This window comes from Desmodus rotundus, chromosome 8, assembly GCF_022682495.2.
Source record: "Desmodus rotundus isolate HL8 chromosome 8, HLdesRot8A.1, whole genome shotgun sequence".
NCBI classification, from domain to species: Eukaryota; Metazoa; Chordata; class Mammalia; order Chiroptera; family Phyllostomidae; genus Desmodus; species Desmodus rotundus.
In genome coordinates this window covers 20,368,913-20,386,334 of record NC_071394.1, presented here as the reverse complement: position 1 = coordinate 20,386,334, position 17,422 = coordinate 20,368,913, and the positions used below count along the sequence as shown (strand labels likewise).

Here is a 17,422-nt window from a genome sequence, read left to right as displayed (position 1 = left end):
TTACGAAGAGTCACATGAACAAGGCTGGCATGTGCACTTGGTGACAGCACAGCTCAGTCCCCAAAGGATGTCAACTAATGGATTTAATGGATTGCCTGTCAACCTCGAGGGAAATCTCTAGTAACGTGTCACCTGGCTCCATCCTTGTTCTGATCCCACTTAACATGCTTTATTAATGACTCAAATGAAAACATGGGAGGCACGGTGTTGATGGCAGCCCACACATTACACAAGCCTGGAAGGCATCACTAATAGGACCAATGACAGTCAGGTACTACTGTCGCCAGCCGCTGTGGACTAAAAACCAAATCTGTCAAGAGCTCTCCATCCGCTCTTTCCTTTAATCCTTCCTCTCTAAGATATACAGGGTATAAACGAGGAAGCCGAGGTCCTGGGTGGAGATGAGATGTGGTAACATTACACAGAACTGGTAACCAGCAGAACTGGCTTGTCTGACTCCAGGGTCTGCTTTCTTCTTTGCCCACTCTGCTCGGTTCCTTGATCAGAATTCACAAAGATCTACGAATTAGAAGCCACGATGATATTCATGGTACTCAACTGAGTCCATTTCAAAGATGTGTTGAATCCTGTATAGGCTAAGGCACTAGGTGGGGTGGTCATGGAGAAGTAAAGTTCTGGTGCTCAAGGCTCCTTTAAGAAGATGAGCTACACAGAAAAACCACCAGGATATGAGGCAGGGAACACAGAATAGGAAGAAATACTCTCAGCAAGGGTGAGGGTAAGACGGCAGGGAATGTGACACAGGCTGACGCCACCTGAGATGGGCCTTGAGTACCACGCAGAATATGAGCAAGCGTTGGAGGTGCAGAAGGGAGCAGACCTTAGGTGAAAAGGATGCCATGAACTGAAAAATGGAGGGAAAAAGCCATTGGGAATATTTACAATATAGTGAATCCCTTGTTTAGTGACCCGATGAGAAAATGCAGCCAAAAAGGTGAGTGCTACACAGACAGTTGACGAATGTGAACGCTGTACTCACACAGCTACACAGAAGCAGGGAACTCTATGCTAAGGGCATTTACTCTGAAGGCAAGAGGGAGCCATGGCAAGATTTGAACAGGGGGCCAATAGAACAGATGCTTTAGGGAGAGACTGAGGCAGTGGTATCTGGAGGAGGGACTGGAGGTGGAGGGGCAAGGCAGGCGACTAACACAGTTGGGAGGTGGGTTGTACAGCAAGGAGGAAGCCCAGACCAGGGAGTCCCTTTCCACATAGCTCCTAGGTTCACACAATTAACTGCCTAGGTTCAAAACCACTGAAAACCGCAGGTCACTAAAGGATTTAAAACAGTAAAACATAAAGTAAGTTCAACATTAAGAAACACCACATCTTATGTGATGGACTCGACTGCAGTGCTAATGACAGAAAAGAACGAATGAATGGAGCTGTGTTTTCTGTACAACCAAAGGGCAGAAAAACAAAACAGGAATTACCTCCATGAAATGAAAGGAAGAAATGTCTCTCGTATTGCCTGAGGACTATATGAAAAATTGAATAATCTAATCAGAATGGCTTGAGATACTCCAAGATCAATGCTAGATTTACCACTGTGCAATCAATCTTTAATGCAAATATTGTTTTTATTTGCAAGCACAAATGTCAATAAAATAAAGCAAATGAGCTGGGAAAATTCAGGCAATTTCTGGCATCTGTGCAGAGTATTCGAACAAAAGCAAATGGAAAAATGGAAGGCCTCGTAGAGTTGGTTTTAATTCAGACATGTGTTCAAGGAACTCACACGAGCATTGGGGAGGAAGGGGAATAATGAAGTCATGTGAAAATGTTTCCAGGAGAAAGCCTGGCAGAACAACAGAGAATTCTGGATCAGGAGATGGGCTTGCAGGAAAACAGGTGCAAAGCAGGTGGAACAGCTCCCGCCCTCCTGCCCTGGGACACCTGTTCAAAGCTCAGGGAACCTAGTGCCAGCCCAGGGAGGTGACTGCACCTGGGACATTACACACCCACTGCGGCCTTCCGGAGCTGCGTACATGTTGGGGAGAGACAAGGCGTTCTGCAAACCAGCTGGGCTGCCAGCAGCAAGCTCCTGCATTTCACCTCACAGCATTGTTTATCCATTGAAAACTATTTGAATTCTCAAGCTTCTGAACACAATGTTTCTGAATGTCCCTCTAAAAAGGTTCTCCTTTAATTCTTGTGTGCTTTGTAGCATTTCAAAAGAATGGCACACACCCAAGATTAGACTATGCTCTCTACACAAATCAAGCTCTGAATTTCCATGGACTTGCTTAAGGGAGCCTTCCCCAGGATCTCAACTCAAAGTGACGTCTGGCACAGAGCACTCGGGCCCAGGCCAACCCTGTGCTGGTCCAACAACTCTGCCCCCCCCACCACAACTTAACTTTCAAATTCAAGTGGACTCAATGTTCTCTATTCTCTCCGCCCTCCGATGTTCTATGAAAAGCCAAAGAAGAATGGAAAAGCAAAGCAGACCATAATAAAAATGTGAAGGCCACTCTCTTTAGGACAACTGGGGGGTTTGTGTGGTGGCATAATGGAGAGAAGTAGGAAATGGTAGTTTGGAAATACCCCCAAACAATTAAAGAGTGCGTGAGTAATTTCTGGAGCCTATAAAAAAGCGTCCCCAAAAGACAAAAGTAACAAGGCTCAAAATGAACAAACCCGCTTGAGTGGAATTCCAATCTCCCTGTGGCAGGCAGAGTCGCCAAAATACCTCTGGGCCCTGGGCCCGGCCATCCACTCACAAATGTGTAGCAGGGGGCACCTGGCTAAGTTGCAGGCACTGTGCTAATTATGGAAAACACGAAGGCAGAGAAAACACAGCTCCTTGTTTAAATTTTACATTGCTTTCCAGCATATTTTTAGCAACACATTCCTAAGGTTGTAAAATTATGTTTGAGTGCAAAGAAATGATAAAACCCACATTTCAATACAGTGGTTGCCTCTTGGGGGAGACAGAGAATAGGATCTGGAAGAGCCCACAGGCAGCTTTGGTGGTGGTGGTGGAGGTGGTGGTGGTAATTCTTAAAGTGGAGTGTGTCTGCTTTACTATACTGCATAGTTTACATATGTATCATATAGTCTTTTTCTGCATCGCATTAGATATATAAAGTGTAAAAAGAAATAAGGGAACAATCGAAAATGAATTCCAAACAAAAGATAGTAAAACGAGAGAAGGAGAGAATAAACACACGATCCACATCCTGGAGAGGCTGACATGCTAGCAGAGAAAAGTCATCTAAAAGATAGTTGTTAAATATAGCTTGGTAACCATAACAAAGGAATTAAAAAAAAACCTCTAAGTGCATAGTATGTAAGTTAACAGCAATGACATGCAAAGTTCAGATCCCTGAGTGTCTGTTCACTTAAAAACCTGGTTTTACCCATTTTAAGTGTTAACACAGCGTTACTTCCTCTGGACCGCTTCCCAGACCCCCACAGTCTGGGTTCCCTGGTCCTCCTCTGTGCATTCATGGCACCCTGTACTCCCCCCAGACACATGTCACACAGGTACAGGGAGCCCGTTTTACTGTTGTGTCCCAGTGTGTGGCTCACGGCCAGGCACGTGATAAATATTTGTCGAAAAAAAACAAATGAGTAGCACTACTGGGTTCAGTTCTGTTAAATGATGGCTGAGACTACAGAGACAAGGAAGGGTGGAAATGCTAAATTGGAGAATCCCATCCAAAACTCAAAAACACCCCAGCTGAGCACGGATGAATCTCCTTGCTGCCCGTGGTAAGCTGGGCTTGGCAGGACACCAGCAGACGGCACCGCCTGCAGACCCTGCACCCTGCTCCGCATGCACTAGCGCTTCTCTGCCTGTGGCGTAGATCCTTCACTTCTTCCACCGACCAGGAGGGGAAAAGCATTGGATGTCAGGCAGTCACCCTGTATCAGGTTCAGGCATAGCCTTTCAAGAACAGTCAGGCCCGCCAGTAGTCCCGGCAGAAATCAGATCCTCCTGGCAGAGGCTCGCAGAGCCCGCCTATCTCAGCCACGGGGTGAGGACAAGGAGCCAAAGACTCAGAAGATCCAGTTTCTTTGAATAATGTCGCTGCCAAACAAGACGAGGGGCATCCTTCCCTTTGGAGCTTCCACGAATGCCCTCTGATGAAAAAGAACTTGACAGACAGGACTGTAACCCAGAGCTCAAAAGGACCTGACCCTCAACTCATGACAGCAGCACCCAGCACCCAATACACACGACACACTGCCATCAGACCACGCACCTCTGTGGCAACAACAGTGGAAACAAAGTGGAGCATTATGTTGGCTACAGACCAGTCGAGTATAGATAAAAGGTCACCATGCAGTGGGGCTGTTGCTAAGCACTTCATTTTTGCATTGGAAGAAGGCTGATTTTATTCCGGGTTGTTTGTCTGAGTGATATCGCACTTGAAAGCATGTTTAGCAAAATAGATTTCGCCTTTATGGACATACGTTGCTTGCAAGTTCCCCACCTCCAGAGGGCACACTTTCAATCACATCCTCCAAATGTCCTCCCCTGTGTCCTTCCTTCCAAGTGAGTTGGTCCCGCCCGTGCCGCGCATGCCTAGGTCTTTCCAGGGCAGACAGATGGAAGGAAGAGAATATGGCAGATAGAAGAAATGGAACATGAAGATGATATTGAAATTAAAATAAAGCTGCAAAATATAATCTGGGTCAACTCTTCATGCCTTTGAAAGCCAGCACTGGCAGGCCCTGCACATGGGGTATGGGGTTTATACTTTTCTTGGCTCAGATGTCACACAGAATTAGTGCAAAAGGAAACATCCCAGCGTGGGGCCTATTTTTACACAGATTAATCAATCATGTCCCATCTCTTCCTCTCCCATCATTCCCTAAACTTTCAACTTAATGAAACTGCTCTCGTTTCAAAATATGTCATTACTGACCTCTGAACGGAAATCCTTTCAGGAAAGGAAGTGAGCTTAAAATGTGAACCTAGATTTTTAATTGTCACATTTTAAATTTGTCATAAATATTAACTGACTGTCACTCTGTGGCCTGGCCCCTTTTATCTCGTGTGTCCATTGTGGTGTCCCATGTCACCGTTGTGTTATTGGCAGCAAAACTAACTGGCAAACATTTCATTACATTAAATATACAGTGGTCTAGCCAAAACATATAGCCACACATTTGGAAAGAGAAAACTAACTTGTGTACCTCACATTTTATTAGCTACATTTTCAGGAACATGAAATGCTATCATTCCCATCAGAATGCCATGCACAGAGTTAGGTTCCTAGTAAGCATTTAGTAGGAGATTTGACAGGCCGAATGGAGTCAAACCAGAAAACCTACCCAAGTTGTTAGTGACCGTCCCTCTGGACTCCACGGCATTGTAAAAATGACAACAATACATGTGGCAGTCATAATGCAACAGCAGCTCGTACTTACTGAAGGCCATGTGCCATTGATAAAGCCACTGAATTTTCAAAGCAGCCTTATGTCATAGGCCCTATTATTATTCCACTCAACAGATAAGGAAACAGCTTTAGAGAAGAGCTCAGATATTTTAAGGCTGAAAACAAGTGCTGAACTTTGCTGGTTTTCACAGACACACTGAGAAAGGGGAAGGGGGCCTGGTACTACAAAACAAGTAAAAACTTTGGGGTGTCATCAGCACTGTTTCCAGTCTCCAAAGCCATGATCCCTATGGAGTCGATTGGGTACCCTTGTGCACCTGCTGGGTGGAAATTATATCTATAAAATATAAAGGCAAGGCAATGACCTAAAACTTGACCCCAATGACACAGTCAGAGCCTGGGCCATCGTCAGTACACTCACATTCTCCAAGGGCGGTGCCTTTCCACCACCGTGGGCAATTGAAGTTGACCCATGACGAACAGCTGGAAAAGATGACATTGCACTGCTTGTCCTTTGCCTGAATGGTCATGAGTACAGAAAACAAATTACAACCTAGCACATACTCTGTGCTTCCTCCTTAATACGACCAAAACGAATCGCTCTTCTTCCAGTCCAGTTCATCGCCTGCTTTTTGTTTGCAACTGCTAGATGGCAGCTCTCTACTGTGCACCACCTAAAAATCTAAACGTTACATAGTTTTAGAGTTATTGAACTAGAGTTGAGGTTACCATATGTATCATCTTTCTTTTGTTTCTACTGATTAGTTTTCACACCACAGGCGTTCATCATTTGCCCAGCAGATGAACATCCCTTTAAGATGACTCATGTGTTTTACAACATTGCAAACCCGGCCCCTTATGCTCTTGGAATGTACAGTAGAGAGGAAGTGTCAGATCAAATCAGTTAATAAAAGGAAAACTCTTCCACATCCCACTTCCATGGACATGCAGGGTTTCAGAGTTTCTACTGGATGCCACATGAGAAAAGGAAATTAAAACTGGCCGGAGAGATGTGCTCTGAATAATTTCCACATGCAGTGTGTGCAGGTCGTCTTTCGGCGGGTACCCAGCGGACGTGATCACTTGAACAGGCTCTCTCCTGATAATAAATACATCGCGCCTCGGCCTACCCAGAGGCCCGCTGCAAACGACGGGCAGCGCCAATTAGCATTAATTGGGGCTGTGCTCATCTATTCCCACAGCACACACCAGCTAAGGCCAGGCTTTGCATTTGCAAATGCAGCATGCACTAACTCAGGGTTAGAAGAGCATTCTAAAATGTAAGCATCCGTGGTCATTCTTTTGTTGGTTTGGCTTCAAATTGCACGGGCTCACCTATGACCAGGGTTATTGAAAATAGTATGTGTGTGCCTTTTTAAGAGTTTAGTTAGCAACGCTGCATTCAGGCTGTCTGAAAGGCAGAGTGGCAAATTTGATTTTTAGGCTACAGTTTTAGCTTACCACAGCTAACTTTGCACACACACGCACACAAAGAGCATACCCTCTGTGATCCAACATAATCATTTACTTACTGTGACTAATGCTACTTACTTAGAAGGTAAGCTCCGTAGACTTTCATGGCAAACACTGCCTCTGCAAACAGCCTCCCACCACAGGCTGGGGAATGTCTTGTGCAGAAATACAGTGTGTGCAGCTCATCCCTCCTTGGAGTACAGTCTCAGAGTGGGGTATCCATGGAGACCGAGCCTCCTACATGTGCAGGGCAAGGAAGTTACTCTGCTGGGCACCATAGCAACAGGAGGCAGAGGGAAGGCCAGCCAATCAGGGAAGAGCACAGGAGCTTCTCCCTGGTGACTGCAGCATTTCAAATGGAATCAGCGCCCTCATGAATGGACACAAAGCATTTAAAGAAATACCAGATTGTCAAATGGAAGTAAATGCCTACACAACAGTCAAGGCTAATCCTTTGATGATGCTGGAATAAAACACTTAGAATCTTTCCACAATGATTATATCCCAATGGGCACAGAAGAAATTACATCAAAACCCCACACGTTCCTAAATTTAATGGCAAGTGTGTGAGCCTTTGAGGCAAAGGCTTGGTGTACTCCTTGAATTCCAGCTATTTAAATATTCAAGGCACTTCACGGTGCTGCCAGGAGGGAGAGACAGGAGAGATCCGTCGTGCCGAGGGGAGAAAACGGAAGTGGGGGCTCTCTGGGACAACTGCCGGCATATTCCTTCCCAATAAGCTTACTTAGAGTAAACACATTTATCAAGCTTCCCCCAAAGCCCTCCATTATATCAGCATAATTCTTACTAAGGTGGCCTGTGTGACAAAATAGGACACATGCAGGCAAGAGAGCAAGTGGACATTCAAAGGCCTTAAAGTTGTGCTGTTTGGAGACTTGCCTCATCTCTCATTTTATAAGAGTGATGACAGTGATCATTTATTGGGCATGACCTGTGCCCCAGGCAAATACTGTCATGACAAACTCAGCTTCCTGCCAAATCCCGACCCCGATTTTTGCAAACATCTCAGTGCTGTGCAGAATTTATGTGATGCATAGAGTCTGCTACATATCGAACATGTTTTATGATTCTCTTATGATTCTCACAGCAACCCAAAGAGGCTAAGTATTCATTATTCCTCCCTATTATAAAGAAAAAAAAAACATTTCCTTATGTTACAAAAGACACCCTTCCACTCACCAACTCCCCTCTCCCCAGGGCTCTGCTGTGGACCTCGTCCACCACACTTGATGTCCAAATATAAGGTGATGTGCTTCCTCCCACAATTACATCCCAGAAACGAGGCCCCCTTATCTTAGTGTCGTTCCAAAGCCTCTTACTGTAGAGCTCTCTTTATAATTACCTCCTTTGAACAGAGTCCCCATTTCAAAAAGACACATCAATCTGAATTGCCCCCAATCAGTGCTCAGTCGGTCTGCCTTCAGAGGCCCACTGCTAGGGCTGTTTCATAGGAAGGGGGGCAGGAAAGTGACAGGCAGATTCTTAATTATTCCTGTGGTTTGACTCCTCCAGCCCTCTCAGGAGCACTCAAACAGCAATACAATGAAGGGCCAGGCTGCAGAGATCACAAAAACCCGCATCCCTTGCTAACTGAACTCGGGAACTGAGTAGCTCTGGGTAGTGAAGGACACTCAGATGTGTCTACAGGAACACAGGAAAACCTGCTGTCCCCATATGTTGTGACAACCCGCCATGTGTCCTCCAATGTCCATCTCCATACTCTCCTTCTTCCATAATAATAGGTGACTAAGATGTCCTGGGATATCATTGGAAATGACATACACCATGTCTGTGTTCCGGGTGAGGGGTCCTTTTCCCCCTTCCTTCTGCCTGGTAGGTGGCAGTCAATGACGTGGCTGCCTACCAGCCTGGATCACCCAGATGCCTGCGTGCTGTTTTGCAAGAGACAAATACACTTCTATTGAGTTTTAACATTTCCGTTTGGGTGGGTCTCTTTTTACAATAACTTAACTCGTACCCTCACGGTACTTGTCTTGCAAATGTGCCCCAGACACTGATTCAAAACTGTTTTCTATCAAACAAATTGGATGGAAGTGAAGATGGTCTGCTCTGGCAAAGACAGATAAGTTGAAAAGTAGCAGTAGCTCTAGACAGGAGAAAGAATAAATTTTTTTCTATTAACTACATGATTAACAAAGTCAATGTTTCTAAGTTAATATAGAGTGTACATATGTTCAACTAAAATAACAAATAAAAACCCATCAGACACTGACTATTTCATTCATCTCTCTAAAGGGTTACTTGAGTTAGCAAATAAAATAAAACATTTTAAATGTCATTAGGAAAATGGGACACTTTATATTCTGTCGTATATATTGTTTCCATATACAAGAGTGGGCACAAGTAGGTTTACAGTTGTGAGTACATGGAACACTAAGTTTATTCTTATATTATTTATTAATGTATTATTTCCTGTGTGTACCACTGTAAACCTCCTTTTGCCCCACCCCATACTTTTCCGTTTTCACTGCCTCCTTCCTAAGCCATCTAGAGTTAGTATACCTGCTTCCAGTTCCATCTGCTGATGATCCAAGCTCCCCAGCAGCCAGAAGGATCCCAAACATAAAACTTAAATTATGTCTCTAACCTTAAACCCTTCCTATGGTGTCCCACCTCTAACAACGCAGACCTCACCGGCTATCACTTTCTGTTCCACCCCCACCCCAACCCTCCCTAAGTGTGAAGGAATTTGCATAATTTCTTAGTTCAAAGGTCATCTCCTAGACTCTCCCTTGCCCCTTCCCAGTCACTGTCTACTAGCTTTGCCTTGTTTCGCTTGTCACTCTCTGAACTTACCCTGTTTGCCTGCTTGTATATCAGCCATCTCCCCGTGTCAAAGCTGTGTTCCATGAGAACAGCCATCTCGTCTGTATTTTCACTCCTCCACCCTTAACGCTTGGAACAACAGTGTCAGCACCCAGTAAATGCTGAATACGCGTATGTTGCATGAATAAGTACAAGCTAGTCAGTGAACAGCGGGGAATGGAACCTAGGTTAGCAGAAAACTTATACAGGGGGAAGTAAGAGGATTACCCTTCCTTCAGCAGTATAAAGTCTTCCTTTAAACCCTTACATAGTGACCACCTTCCTGCAAGGCCACAAACATTCCAGACTCTGCGTCTGAGAGTGGAAACCCACTGAAGCCAGGTTCCTGAGTCGTGACCTCACTCAGCCACAACCTGCATTCACGTAGCTTATCGCTGCTATAGGTTAGGTGGTGGAAGACCCACTGAATTATCTAAATGAACATACTATGTTGTTCAACACAGAACTTTTTGTCAATAACCCTACAATACCCCCAAATGCCAAACAATGAATTATAGTGACAAAGAAGGCAGCGAGATCAGGGTATTTACCCCTCTGGCTCCTCACCTGTCGGGGAAAGGGCACATTTTTTTCACACGCAGCCTGGGAGTTCCCTCCACCTGGGATCTGGGTAACTCTGCCCTTCTCATGCCCTGAGTGATGTGGAAAGGCTCCAAGCTGCTGCCAGTGCCAAGTATTTCACCATTATTTCACCATACCTTGTGGTATCTCCTTAACTATGCCTCTGCCTTTACATGCAGACAGTCTCTTCAGCAAACTCTCCTCCTTGGTAAGGAAAAAAGATCACATATCTGCATGATTCATAGCTCTTGGGTTATGAGTTTGTGTGTAAAGGAGGTGTCCAAGTTTATTTCTCGCCTGCTGGCAGCTGATAAACATGTCCGACAATGGTGTGTGGTCCATGGGAGCATCTGCTGTACATGACAGACCTACAGGGCTTCATTCTCAACACGTTACAGCACGTGGTAAGTGCTCGGCAGGCACCCGAATCGGTGGCTAGAACACTGTACATGCAATAAAACCTAGGGAGCCCAGGGCTTGGATGGCAGTCATGTTTGAGGAGAAGAGGATTATAATTCACTGATTCTTAGGGGGCAACATTAACGGACCACTTGGTAGCATTCCATTGACTGGAGGCATCATCACAACACAGATGGGAGAAAGGCATGAGCGTAAATAAGTACCCCAGCCCTAAAGATAAACACTAGGTCCACGCATTGCAGTTCAGCTTGATTTCACTGGTCTGGTTGTTCTCTGCTGGGGAGGAGTGATGGACCACACAATCATCCACCATGGAACATTCTCCGCTCCATCCTGGGTGAGGTTTCCTCCTCTCGGGGTGAAAGAAAGTTTCAGAGAGCCATTTTCACATCAAGGCAAGAGCTCTTGTTTAACTTGACTAAGTCTGATGATCTTTGTTTGCGAAAGCATTCGTGATATACACACAAATGCATTTTCGCGGCAGCACACAAACATTTTTACAAGTAGAGCAAGGACGAGTTCCCAATTAAGTGGGCAACACCGAAGACCTTAACATTCCTTTGCCGTTCACATCCTCCCAACTTATTGCACTGATCTGCCTCCAAACGGCCTTATGGGTTCAGCTTTCTGTGCTCATTGAGGTTCCACTGAGGTTCATTGATTTTGTTATCAGCAATAGCCAGCATAAACTACATAGGGGCTGTATCCACTAATTTATAAAAATTAATAAGAATAGTTAGGGCTATACCAACATTAAAACCAACAATTTCTGTCCTATGTCAACAGATCTTCCTTGACTCTCACTCTCCTCAAGTCAGTCCTCTGAAGGCAGACTGGACCAGCAGGGCGACGGCCGGAGTTAGGAGCAAGCCAACCTACTCTGTTTAAAATCCACTTACAAGCTGCGTGACCTTGGACGAGTTACTTAACTTCTCTGCGCCTCTGTTTCCCCACCTATAAAATAGGAGATAATGATATCCCTTTCTAGCACTGACATTAGGGTACAGTGCGTAAAGTGCTTGGAATTTTGCCTGGGACAGTCAATACTCGATAAATATTAGCTAAAAAAAATTTAAATCCAACTTCAGAGTGTTATCCAAGCCCACGACTACATGTAATATGTCCTTGCAGATATTCCCATAAGGCTTTCAGTCTCCAAAGCAGGGCACGGCCTCTACTTAAGGCTGGGCCTCGATCCTGCAACACCTCTGGCTGCATCTACAAGCTAAGAGGAAAATACTGCCTGGCCCAGAATGCAGAAAGCTTCCACAGAACCAAAACCTTCTCTGTGGGCACGAAAAGTTTAGTTTATCTACTCTAGGAAAACGTTTCCATATTGCTCAAGACGTTTCTCTGCCCCCATCACACACATCCTTTTCTGCGAACTTCGCCATCAAAATGGCTCTGCTTCTAGAACATTAATTACTGACTGCACTGGGAGCTACGAAGCATTGAAACACTTAAATGCATTTCAGTGGTCTTCTGTCTGCTGCTTCACCTTTTCCCATCTCTTTCCTCATGGTCAGCCCATCAGCTGTCAATATGTACTCTTCTCAGTGGCCTTTCGCGAACATTCCTCCTGGTCTACGTGGAATAACATGGCATGCTAGAATGTTGTTTCAAATAAACCTAAGTTTTGTGTAAGAGAGGCTTAAGGGTTTTCTTGGAAATAAAGTGCACTGAATTTGTGACCCATCTATTGTTAAAGCTACAAATGACCATTATTAACATTTACTGAGGAATTACTTGTGCCAGTTCTCATGCCGGGCACTTGACATTCATTAGTCTATTTAATCTTCACAACAGCCCATTTTACAGATGCGAACCACAAAGTTTCAGGCCAAAAACAAGTAACTGAAGGGCACACAGTTAGAAAGTGGTGGCATGAAGATTTGAACCTAGTATGCCGGACTTGAGGATCTGGTAGTTAGAAAGTGTCCTCTGTCCCCCACTTGTTCCCAAGATAGGACCAGCTAGGTAATCTGGGGAGAAGGTGTGTCAACTCCAAGCTCTCAGCTCTCCTGCAGGTAGCTCAAGTTGTTATAAGAATGGCCTCCACCGGCTAAGCTGTCTAGCTCTCTTGTTTCACAGAACTTTGAAGTGAAAGCGATGCTTGTGATAAGCACAGGAACACCTGCAGGCTACCCGACTGTGTGGGAAAGAACCCCTATCTATTAGGGAACCAGTGTTGATCAGTCACTAACCTAGCTGGTGCCCTTCTGGGTATTCTAGCAAATGCCTCTGAATGTGGGAAATAGTTTTTTGTTTTTTTTTTTAAAGGAACCGAGCCTCTGTTATTGTTGGGAGGTTATTATAGTTCATCTGGCCAGGCCTCCGATTTCAGTAGCCTGGATGGTATCTGATGACAAAGGAATACTAACTTAGTTTGAACGCTGACAAAAATATTGTTGACATCTTTCAAATGCAGAGTCCAACCTTTCAGTCTCTAAAGGTGGATTTCTTTTAATCCGAAGTGACCCCAACTATTGGCCCTTTACCTATCTCCTTAATCCACATTTGACATTGTTGTTGCTGTTGTTTTTCCTTCACATTTTCTAATTACTTGTTTAAATTGTGTAACTGCTTCCTCGGCTCCGGAGAAAGGATTTAGTGCTTCTCTTTGTAAAACAGCGACACTGGGGCTTTTCATTCTCGGGGTGAGGCACAGTTCTCCGCAAGTAGTAAATCGAGCTGAACGGGAGGCCCAGGAATGTCATTTGAGGTACTAGCAGTAATCCAAACTAGGCCTTTCCTTTCTGAGTCAAAAAACCTCTTCAGGGAAACTGACTGCAAACTAAATATAGGAGGAGCTCCTGGGAAAAGGAATGTTTCCAGTGCAGAGTCTTCAAAACGTTCCCAGTTGGAATACCTTCATTCCTTTCCTTTTCATCTGTACTGTGCCCAGATTTATCCATGGTATTTTCCTCAAATTATGAGCTCCCTAAGAGAAGGGTGACAGTAAAGTCACCCTGACCACATCTTTCTGATACTCCTCCCACAGGAAACATAACTCCTTGCACAAAGTGTACACTCCATTTCTCAGTCCGGTATTTATTGGACACCTAGCTACTGTATGGCAGACAGCATATTGAGCTCTGGAGACTCAACTTCAATGTCTGCGAAAGTGACTTGCAGATAAAGGGAAAGCGCAGAGCCAACACCCAACTGGACGGTAGGGATGTTTGCTCTCGCTCTCTGGTGGCAATTTTTAATTAAATCCGCACAGGCATTGAGAACAGCCAAATGACAGAAGGCTCCGTGTCACTGCCTCTAAGAAGTTCCAGGAGGAGTCCTGCCTGGAGGAAGGCAGGAAGCAATGCTGCGTGTGCCACTGCGCCCCGCTGGAAAGGGGCGGGCTAGCAAAGCCGGCCTTCCTAAGCCCTTCCCGGCAGCCCGTGACATATTTCCCTTTCCCTTCTGCATCGGATAGAGTCAACATGATTAGCTCTTTATCGTAACGACCAAAGGAGAATTTCAATAACTCCCTTCTGAGGTGAACTGCAGTTTTCCAGAATGTAGAACAACAAACCTAAAATTAAATGGGCTCATGTTATTTAATGTTCAAGGGCCCCCGAGCATCTGTCTCAGAGACACTAATTGCTTACTATTTTAATAAAGTGGAGTTAGTTCTAACGAGATGATTTATTTTTTTAAAAAAGTAGAGCATGCACACCAAGATCAGTTCGGGCTGGGGAGAGATGGCCACTTGGGGCTGGGGAGGAGATGGAACATTTTAACCTGAGAGTGGTGTCTTCTTGTGGTTAACAGACTATGTCTGTGCATTTGACAAATTTTGGAGTCATCCAGGGGCCTCATTTCCAGGATTTCCTCTCTTCACATTTATACGACTGACAGGTTTATTCTGCTGGAAGTTCAGAGAACTATAGGTCATGGTGCAGACTTCTCTAAACACAAAGAGCTTATTATACAGAACTGGATCCCATTCAAATGCCTGGGCAACTTTTTCAGTGATGACATTAGGAATTTTAGGCAACTAAAAAACAAAACAAAATAAAAAACAGCAAAACTTTAGGGATCCCTTTGATCTTGGTTAAATGCAAACAAATAAGATCACCAGGTCCTGCCTGCTTACGTGATATGTACACCTATGAGCAATGAAGTTAGAAGCAGTTGGCAAAAGTGGTGTGTCAGGGTCTGCCCCTGGGCAAGGGTCACTAGGATCCATGAATTCTGATAGAGGAGAGCCGTGAAATCTCAGAAACCGAATGCAGTATTTTGCATAGGGGTGTTCTTCTGGAATGTGGGTCCATGGCCTTCATGATTCTCAAAAGATCCAAGATTCAGAGCAGCATTTAGAACAACTGTTCTTGTTTTCTTCCCTGCTTCTCTCCTTCCCTCCTTCCCTCCATCCTTCCCTCCTTCCTTTCCTCCCTCCCTCCTCCCTCCCTCCCTTCTTTCCTCTATTTTTCCTCACTCCTTTCCTTTTTTTCTTTTTGTCTATGTTTTCTTCATGAATACCTAAGGCCTTAAACATTCTCAGAAAGACAAGTGGCTAATCATTAGTAGGATCAGGGACTTGCTAGGTGTGACTTTTGTGTATACATGTAGAGTTTTAAGTCTTATATCAACATGATTATTCTTTATTATGGTTATTGGGACAAGGAAAGTCAGTGATAATCTTAACTCCCATTGAAACTGAGTTTGCTCTGCACCACACTGGTCTCCTATTCCACCATTTACTTGCATCATTACTACTATAAAAGGATTTTAGAATAAGTGGTGGGTATTTTGGTGGATATATGGAGTGGGTAATAAAAATGAAATAATTTCTGGTTGCATTCAAATCCTACATTACTTTCACAAATGCATCTACTTTTTTTTAGCAATCCATGAAGCTGACATTTTTTCCAGCACATTTCATCTTCTCAATCCCAGAGGCCATGTTTGCTGGTGAGGTCAACAAGTGTTGACTGAGCACCCCAATATTCCCTGTGTACTAGGAGTTTGATAACAGAGCTCCAGCTATTCAACATACACCCCATATGTTAGAGAGGCAGATTCTCTTGGTGATCACTCCCAGGTAAAAGGAAAATTTGGAACATTTCTCCAAAGAAGATACACAAATGGCTGACGAGCACATAAAGACACTCCTCATCATTAGCCGCCAGGGAAATGTAAATTAAAAAGCACAATGAAGTAGCACCTCACACTCACTAGAATGGTTATAATTAAAAAGATAGGCAATAACAGCTGTTAACAAGGAAGGAAGTAGAGAAATCGGAAGCGTCATACATTGTAAAATGGTACAGTCATTTTGGGAAACAGTTTGGCATTTCCTCAAAAGGTTAAACATAAAGTTACTCTATGACTCAACAATTTTATTCCTAGATATAGAACCAAGAGAACTGAATGCACATTCATACAAGAACATGAACATGAATCTTTATAGCACATTATTCATAACAGCCAAGAAGTGGAAACAATGCAGATGCCCACCAGCTGTGAACGGAGAAACAAAATGTGGTCCATCACAACACCTAGGCGAGATGTTAATAGCAGGGGAAGCTGGAGGTAGTATTGGTGAGAGGGTACCTGGGAACTCTGTATTCCCCACTCAATTTTTCTACAAACCTAAATTTACTAAAAAAAGTTTATTTAAAAACGTGGTATATCAATATAATAGAATATTGCTGAGCCGTAAAAAGAACAAAAAGTGCTATAATGATGAACCTTGAAAACAAGAGGCCAAACTCAAAGGGCTGCATGTTGTATGATTCCGTCTACACGAGGTGTCCAGAACAGGTAGATCCAGAGAACAGGTAGGACAGAGACGAGGTTAGTGGGTGCCAGGGACTGGGGGAAGGGAGCATGCAGAGTGACTGCTGATGGGCGCGGGGTTTCTTTTGGGGGTGATGAAAATATTCTGGAATTAGACAGGGATGATGTTTGCACAACCTTTTGAATACACTAAAAACCAATGAATTGTACACTTCGAAGGTGTGAATTTTATGGTGTGTGAATTATATCTCATTATTTCAAAAGGACAATCGAGCTGAGGGGGGTAGGAAGTTTTTGTCTTGGGGTACAGAGGGGAAGTGGTTTTGCCACCCAAAATATGCCTTTTGGGGAAACATTATTTTTAAGCTGGTTATTTTTAAGAATAGAAGAGGCAAGAAAAGCATTTGCCTCCCCCTCACCTACCTAAAGGAACTCGGACAGAAAAATCTGCTTAAAGGAGGGCAGCTAGCAGCTTAGCATCGTATAATCTAAGTGTGGCAGACCCGAGGAGCCGGCAAAGTCTGTTTGTTAGACTCTGTTCTGTGTCCCATTGTTTACCAGACATTCGCTCTTTCTCATCCACCTGTGAGTTGCCTACCTTCCCTCTGAAGTCCCGGATCCCTGTCTCTCTCTCCTTTGTCCAGAGGGGCATATAAGCCTCACCGGCCCGGTTTATCCAGGGGTCTCCTAATCTTAGGGAACCCCCACATGTACATATGTGGCCAGGTTGGTAATCTTCTCCTCTTAATCTGTCTCATGTCACTTTGATTATTAGACCATCCAGAAGCCCTTAGAAGAGTAGAAGAAAAATTATTTTCCTCTTGCACAGTACACAAGGTAATGGTTTTATTTGTCTGCAATGCATGGCATTCTTTCCCTCGTTGCCTCCATCCTGCGCATCGAGGATACACAGCACCCTTTTTACAATATCCATCTTTCTCTTTCATGTGCTGTCTTCCCCGCTGGGTACCATTCCCTTTCTTTTCTAT

General features: G+C 44.3%; 1 protein-coding gene across 10 annotated transcripts in view; it reads right to left on the bottom strand.

Moving 5' to 3' along the window:
* The window catches only part of SYBU (syntabulin), a 69,013-nt gene that overhangs the window by 23,771 nt on the left and 27,820 nt on the right, over positions 1 to 17,422 (bottom strand). The window contains exon 1 of one of the 10 annotated variants that reach the window (XM_024572140.4): positions 6,924 to 7,047. The exons of the other annotated variants lie outside the window; for them this stretch is intronic. Within the exon in view, the coding sequence (XP_024427908.2) occupies positions 6,924 to 6,951 (28 nt within the window). The 5' untranslated portion in view covers positions 6,952 to 7,047. Of the gene's footprint in view, positions 1 to 6,923; positions 7,048 to 17,422 lie in introns of those variants that run through there. 10 annotated transcript variants of the gene reach the window in all.